The sequence below is a fragment of the Myotis davidii genome, unplaced genomic scaffold, assembly GCF_000327345.1.
Source record: "Myotis davidii unplaced genomic scaffold, ASM32734v1 scaffold187, whole genome shotgun sequence".
Classification (NCBI taxonomy): domain Eukaryota; kingdom Metazoa; phylum Chordata; class Mammalia; order Chiroptera; family Vespertilionidae; genus Myotis; species Myotis davidii.
In genome coordinates, this window is record NW_006383018.1 from 257,932 (window position 1) to 265,936 (window position 8,005).

The following is an 8,005-nucleotide window of genomic DNA, read 5'->3' on the forward strand; positions in this document are numbered from 1 at the left end:
ACATACATTTAAACTGCAGCTCACTACACACACACACGTGCACACACACACATGCTTATACACACACGTATATAATAGAAGTTTCACAAAACAATAATTACTTTTACTATCTGTGATGTACTCTGATATTTATGTTTTATTTGATTCTTTCTTTTTGTAAAGAATACATACTGTGATACACTAAATTCATTTCATGACTCAACTAGTGGGCCAAAACCTACTGTTTGAAAAACAGGTGTGGTGAGATCTGAATTTTGAAATATTTTTCTCATGTAACTAAATTTTAATGACTGAATTTATCAAGGCCTCTTAACACTATTCAAGTTGCAAAAGCATTGTCCTTTCAATTGTATGTTCTCGAAACATTTATGAACATTGTACTAGCATTCTCTTTTATAGAGGATTTCTCGAAATTTTTAAGAAATATCTAGAGGACCAGAATTATTATCTCTTGAGTATAACTGTTATCATTATTTAAATTTGGTTTAGCTCAGCGGTTCTCAACCTGTGGGTCGCGACCCCTTTGGGGGTCGAACGACTCTTTCACAGGGGTTGCCTAAGACCATCGGAAAACACATAGATAATTACATATTGTTTTTGTGATTAATCACTATGCTTTAATTATGTTCAATTTGTAACAATGAAAATACATCCTGCATATCAGATATTTACATTACGATTCATAACAGCAGCAAAATTACAGTTATGAAGTAGCAACGAAAATAATTTTATGGTTGGGGGTCACCACAACATGAGGAACTGTATTAAAGGGTCGCGGTATTAGGAAGGTTGAGAACCACTGGTTTAGCTGAATGGGAAAAGTGAGACTGTATTTACATATATGTATATATGTGTGTGTGTGTGTTTATGTTTAAGATAAAATACTTACAAATCAATATTAAAATCCTTTTAATTTGGAAATATTAAATTATTTTAGGTAATTGCAATGGTCCTCACTGGAGATCCAACAGTACGCTGGGGTGACAAATCCTATAACTTGATTTCCTTTTCTAATGGAGTATTAGGCTGTAATTGTGATGTAAGTAACTTACTATCGTTATTTTTTCTTTTTTATCTTTTAGGTTGATTTAATGGCAATAAGCTACAATATTTATGCTATGGTATGGTAGTATGAGTAAGCACTTCTTTATTTTTATGTCATTATCATAAAAGGTTTGGTTATGAATTCTACTCAGTGAAAGTAGAGTGTAGGACAAGTTCTTTTTATCTGTAGTAAAGCTGATAGTTTGGTATATATGTGCAAAGTTGAATTTGCATATGTTTTCATGTAGAATAAGCACTTTAAAATTCACTGTTGAGAATTATAACCTATTTTAAAAGATATATAGTGTTATGCATATGTTCTATGCACAGAGAAATATATGTAGATATTTCTAGATTTACCAGTAATTTTGTAACTATTTTCACAAAATGACACATGCTCTATGGAACATTATTTATTTCACTATGGATATTAAAATGTCTGGTATTTAATACCATTTTTACCTTCTTTATAAAACAACAACAACAAAAAATCTTTGCTTATTTCTCTTCTGTTCTCTCATGCTGTTCATTAGCTCTACTTTGTCATCTTCTGGTAGATAGTCAGGAGGTCTATGAATCAAGAAAATTTAAAAATCAACCTTAGTCAGATTTGCAGGACACACTTGTAATCTCACTGTAACACTTTTCATAAAGTATGTAATTTGGCATAGAGTATAGTATGATGTAGATTTTTTGTTTTTTAAAAATTTAAATTCTTTATTGTTTAAAGTATTACATATGTCTCCTTTTTCCCCCATTGACCTCTCCCTGGCTGTTCCCACCCCCCAGCACATGCCCTCATCCCCCTACTGTCTGTGTTCATGGGTTATGCTTATATGCATGCATACAAGTCCTTTGGTGGATCTCTTACTACCCCTCCTCCTCTGCCTTCCCTCTGAGGTTAGACTGTCTGATTGATGCTTCTCTGTCTCTGGATCTATTTTTGTTCATCAGTTTATGTTGTTCATTATATTCTACAAATGGGTGAGATCATGTGATATTTATCTTTCTCTGACTGGCTTATTTCGCTTAGCATAATGCTCTCCAGTTCCATCCATGCTGTTGCAAATGGTAAGAATTCCTTCTTTTATACAGCAGCGTAATATTCCATTGTGTAGATGTACCACCGTTTTTTAATCCACTCATCTGCTGATGGGCCCTTAGGCTGTTTCCAAATCTTAGCTATTGTAAATTGTGCTGCTATAGAATAAAAAAGACCCCAAATAGCCACAGCAATCCTGAGCAAGAAGAACAAAGTTGGAGGGATCACAATACCAGATATCAAGCTGTATTACAAAGCTGCTGTTCTCAAAACTGCCTGGTACTGGCATAAGAACAGACACATAGACCAATGGAACAGAACAGAGAACCAAGAAATCGACCCAAGCTATTATGCTCAATTAATATTTGACAAAGGAGGCAAGAGCATACAATGGAGTCAAGACAGTCTCTTCAATAAATGGTGCTGGGAAAATTGGTCAGATACTTGCAAAAAAATGAAACTAGACCACCAACTTATACTATACACAAAAATAAACTCAAAATGGATAAAGGACTTAAATGTAAGATGGGAAACCATAAAAATCTTAGAAGAATCCATAGGCAGCAAAATATCAGACACACGTCGTATCATATCTTTACCGATACAGCTCCTAGGACAATGGAAACTAGGGAGAAAAAAAGCAAATGGGACTTCTGTTAGTTTTTGATGGCCTTCTTCTAAAACAGCGGTTCTCAACCTGTGGGCCGCGATCCCTTTGGGGGTCTAAAGACCCTTTCACAGGAGTCACCTAAGACCATCGGAAAACACATATGTAATTAAATATTGTTTTTGTGGTTATCACTATACTTTAATTACGTTCAATTTGTAACAATGAAATTGGAGGCCCCACAACATGTGGAACTATAGTAAAGGGTCGCGGCATTAGCAAGGTTGAGAACCACTGCTCTAAAAGCACTTAGTGACTGCAAAATACTAAAAAGACCTATTAACGTTCAGTGATTGTATTAATCAGTATTCAGTTTTAGATGATAACAAACCTAAATCAAATGGGCATTAGCTTAAGAAGATATTTTTTGGCCTAGGTATGCAGCTACATTTGGGTTAAGCTGCCTTCCAGTGTCCCAACACTTTTCATTAGAAATTACTCTTTCCAGTTTTTGGTACGGCTTTCCTATGTTTGGCTTTATATTTAGGTAGACTATCCCATTTGATTGTTGTATCCACAGTCTCCTGCCTTCTCAGCTCTTTTCACAGATTAGATCTCTTCCCTATGGAAATAGCCAGTTATTTCCCCCCAGTGGTACCAGGAGAAGTCCTGGGGATAGCGCTCATGTGATTGTCGAATGTGAACCTGTGCCCATTCCAGGCAATCGGGTACTCTGATTCACCTGGTCTGGGTCACATACCAAACCTTGGGACCTAGGGGTAGAATCACTCTTATTCAAACCACCACAAAGATATGTGGTGGTTGCCTAAAGGAAAATGAAGTTGTAATTATCACACAAAGGTGGAGTGACTAATGAGTAGGTGATGAAATTAGGTGTCTATTATAGTAGCTCACCAGAGTGAAAGGTTGCCATGAATCATTTTGAAGTTTTGTTGTCTTTGCTCTTCCCTGGAGTCCAGTGTTGACAAAAAATGTTTCTTGTTAATTGCCTCAGTTTTTTACTCTTCAGCTTCTCTTTGATTCTTCTCCATCTCCTCTGTCTGGTTTATGTCCTCACTAGTCCCTGGAAACTCCGTGGTGAGGAGCTGACTGCCGCCTGCCCTTTGCTCTCCGTTTCTCTTGGACCTGTCTGCTGCAGCTGACACCCCTCCTCATACGGTTCTGGCACTGCCTCCGCCCTCTTGCCAGTCCTTCCCTGTTTGTTTGTTCTAAAACTGACCTTAATAGTCATACCTCCTCCCCGTGCCTGCCGTCTTCCCTGATTTAATACTTTCAAGGCCATTTTTATATAGGTGGCTTGCAATTCTACTTTTCCAGTTTTACCTGTTCTCATTTTGAGAGTTTTGCTTCACTGTATGTTATATTGTTACATGGGGCTGAGTTGCTCTCATCATCAAGAAGAACTCATCATCTTACTTTCCTCCTTCATTCCCAACCCCCGCCCCCAAAAAACAACAACACCTTGCACTATTTTACTAGTAGCAACAAACACCCTGCTGTTTGCTCAAATTCAGAATGAAAAGAAATTCCATGATCTTTTCTATCTCTCAATAAAGAATATTGGTCTCATTATGAGTGTACATCTCAACACAACTGAGATGCTTTCATGCAGTAATAGTAAGTGTATGGACATGTCTTATGTGTATTCATTAACACCCATATATTCATAAAATCAGTCTGATTATCTCCACAAGTAATCTGCTTTTAAAATTCCAGGTAGGTTTCCCTTGTAACCTAAGGTGTTACAGAAAATGCAATTTAACCTATGTAAAACATCATTAGTAAGTATATACATACTGTAAAGTAAAACTGTTCTTAATTCAAACCCCTGTGGCTGTTCTCATCCATTGATACTTGAATATGTGCTTTTGTGATTATGCTAATTAATCACATTTCCCTCTTGGGATTTAAAATCCTGGGGTCAATGAGTTTGTTTTGTCTACATAGGCTTTGTTGTAGGGCTTTGTGAAGGGCACATAGAAGCATGTAGTAAACATTAGTTGTTAATAGTCACAGTAGTTACTGATTATTGCTGTGAGCCAGGTTCTGTATAAGCATTATGAAAATCATTTTCACAGCAGCTGTATTACTATCCCTACTAAGAGAAGAGGCAATTTACTTAAAGAATTAAGTAACTTTCTCACAATTGCACAGCTAGCAGATAGTGGGGTATGGACTCAGAACCAACGTCCACAACTTTATTATTTGTTGTTTATTATTTAAAGTATGTTTTTATTGATTTTAGAAAGAGGAAGGGAGAGGGAGAAGAAAAACATCACCAGCTGCCTCCTGCAGGCTCCCTGCTGGGAATCCAGCCCAAAACATGAAAAGAAGTGCAGAATTCTCAAATGCCCTTATCATCTAGTGATCAAAATATGAATATTGTAAAGTATAGTAATTGTCATATTTTATTTTCTGAGAAAGAACAAATATTTAAAGTTGGAAGCACCTAATCAGGTAATGGGGAGGGTGTGCAGTAAACATGAGCCATCTAAAGAAAATACTTGCTTTTTGTACTGGAAGTCAGAGCAGGCATATGGATGCAATCAAAGGTGAGCTGGAATTGTAAGAGCACTGTGCAAAAGCATATGAGGATGGCAGACTATCTGAAGGCCAAATAGAGGATGGTCATGAACTTTAGGTAAAGACATGGGCCCACTAGATGAGTTAAAAAGCATAATAGTTTTATTCACATATCTACATGAGTGTTCAGAAGTGGCAGAAATAATGCTCAGTGTTTAAGGACTGTGGGGAAGATGGGCTGGGTAACACGGTGTTACAGTTTGAAAGCTATATCTAGAGAAAGGAATTGCAGCTGATGAATTTTTCCATCATTTATTTTGAAGGACAAACTTTTGCCATATTTTCTCTATGTTCCTTTGATGGCAGTTCCGTCAGACAGCCCTTTTCTCTGTGCTGCTGCTACCACTTTATGTTAAATCCAGTCACCATTCATGAACTGAACGTGACAGCCTCGGGGAGGAAGAAGGGGGGCTTAACTTATAAACACAGCCCACATGGGCGGCCCAGGTTTTCAAGGAGAGACAAGGTGTCTAACATATCAGCCCGACAGACATAGCTCTGCTGCCCTGGACCAGGGCCCAGTGGAGCCTCGGAGCACAGTGTAATGTTGCCAAGTAGGTAGCAGCCACAATATCAGGAAGGCTCATGAGGGAGGTCAGTACAAGATGCTCAAGCAGCTGAGGCCACCTGTCAGTAACAGCTCACCTAACAAACTGACAAACCCCTTTTCTAACCGCATCTCACAACTGTGTAGTGCTTTATGGATTTACAAAGAATTTTCACAGACATCACATACATCACATTTCATTTAGGATAATGGTATTAATCTCTAACTCTTCCTGGAACCAGTTACAAAGAGTAAGACTAATGGATATACATCTGTTCAACTTATAATTCTACCAATCCACCCCCTGGTGGAAAGCTAATACTCACTTTCAAAAAAATTAGAAAATATGAAAAATTCTAATGCTTTCCTGATGCTTTATTTGTCCACCTAAGTTTGACTATTTTTATTTCATTTATATGAAGGCAATACGCGTAACATGCTGTTTAAAAATGAGTGCATGGGTTTGGATTGATGGCAGGCCTGTCCCCCAGGGTCTCGCATATGCCCCAGGCCAGAGCACGCTGCAGCCTTGAACCACTGCCCGGCCTCTGCTCATAGGCTGCAGGAACCGAAGCAGGTTGCACAGTGGAAAAGAAAAAGAAGAAAAAAAAAAATAGTGGCCACTGCCCGGCTGGCGTGGTTCGGTTGGTTGAGCATAGTCCCATGTACTGAGAGGTTGCTGGTTCAATTCCTGGTCAGGGCACATGTGTGAAAGAATGGAGGAAGAGTGAAAATAAAATATTGGGTCAAGTTTCAACTGGATATAATGTATTCAAAATAATGTGTATTTTCATTTCAGCATGCTCCTTATGATGCAATGGTTATGGTAAGCATCAGCTATTATGTTGATGAGAAGATTTTGGAGAATGAAGGAAGATGGAAGGTATGTTAGAACAAATATTTTAGCTTTCTTTCTCCTCATGTTTTTATAAATCTAATATTCTTAATTCTTTCCTACTCTCAGGGTTCAGAAAAAGCACGGGATATGCCACTTCCAGAGGAGCTTGTTTTCACTGTGGATGAGAAAGTATTAAGTGACATCAATCAAGCTAAAGCCCAGTATCTCAAGCAGGTAGATTTTTTTTAACTTTTCTTTTAGATAGTAATGCCTTTTCTCTCTTTTTTTTATCCTATGTTTGTTTTTTTAATATATATTTTTTATTGATTTTTCACAAAGAGGAAGGGAGAGGGATAGAGAGTTAGAAACATCGATGAGAGAGAAACATCCATCAGCTGCCTCCTGCACACTCCCTACTGGGGATGTGCCCGCAACCAAGATACATGCCCTTGACCGGAATCGAACCTGGGACCTTTCAGTCTGTAGGCTGGTGCTCTATCCACTGAGCAAAACTGGTTAGGGGGCTATCCTATGTGGTTGTTTTTTTTTTGTTTTTTGGGGTTTTTTTTTGAGAGAGAGAGAGAGAGAAAGAGAGAGAGAAACATCAATTGGTTGTCTTCTATACGCACCCGACCAGGATAGAACCTGCAACCTTTTGGTGTACTGGAAAACACTCCAACCCACAGAGCCACCTGGCCAGGGCATGCTATCTCTTTCAACTACTGTATATAAAAATAAGTGTGTACTTGGCTAGCATCTAAGTATGACAGTATGAAACACTTAAATTATAGCTCTAATACCTTTAACTATGTCTGAATTACTTTAATGCAAATGATAACCTGTCTATCTTTGGGATGTTCTCTTTAGCTGATTATTCACTGTTCCTGTTTAATTCTTTTTGTTAGGCATCTGATCTGCAGGTTGTGGCATATCCCTTTACACATTTTGGCAAAAAGCTAACCAAGAAGAAGATGCTTCACCCTGATACATTTATTCAGCTTGCACTTCAGCTGGCCTATTATAGACTTCATGGTCGGTGAGGGACATTCATTTTTTTTTTAATTCTTTATTAGTTAAGGTATTACAAATGTGTCCTCATCCCCCCATAAACCCCCGTCCTCCTCTCCCCCCACTCATGCTCCATCCCCCTGTTGTCCATGTCCATTGGTTTGGCTTATATGCATGCATACAAGTCCTTTGGTTGATCTCTTCCCCTTATCCCCACCCTCCCCTACTTTCCCTCTGGGGATTGATAGTCTGATCGCTGTTTCTCTGACTTTGGATCTGTCCCTGTTCATCAGTCTATGTACTAACGTTGCTTGA

General features: G+C 38.3%; 1 protein-coding gene across 3 annotated transcripts in view; it reads left to right on the forward strand.

Moving 5' to 3' along the window:
- The window catches only part of CROT (carnitine O-octanoyltransferase), a 41,625-nt gene that overhangs the window by 26,385 nt on the left and 7,235 nt on the right, over positions 1 to 8,005 (forward strand). For 2 of the 3 annotated variants that reach the window (XM_015558277.1, XM_015558278.1), the window contains 4 exons: positions 938 to 1,039; positions 6,644 to 6,727; positions 6,809 to 6,916; positions 7,588 to 7,718. In XM_015558277.1, coding sequence (XP_015413763.1) covers positions 938 to 1,039; positions 6,644 to 6,727; positions 6,809 to 6,916; positions 7,588 to 7,718 — 425 coding nt within the window. The remainder of the gene's footprint in view (positions 1 to 937; positions 1,040 to 6,643; positions 6,728 to 6,808; positions 6,917 to 7,587; positions 7,719 to 8,005) is intronic. The other variant, XM_015558279.1, reaches the window with a different exon arrangement.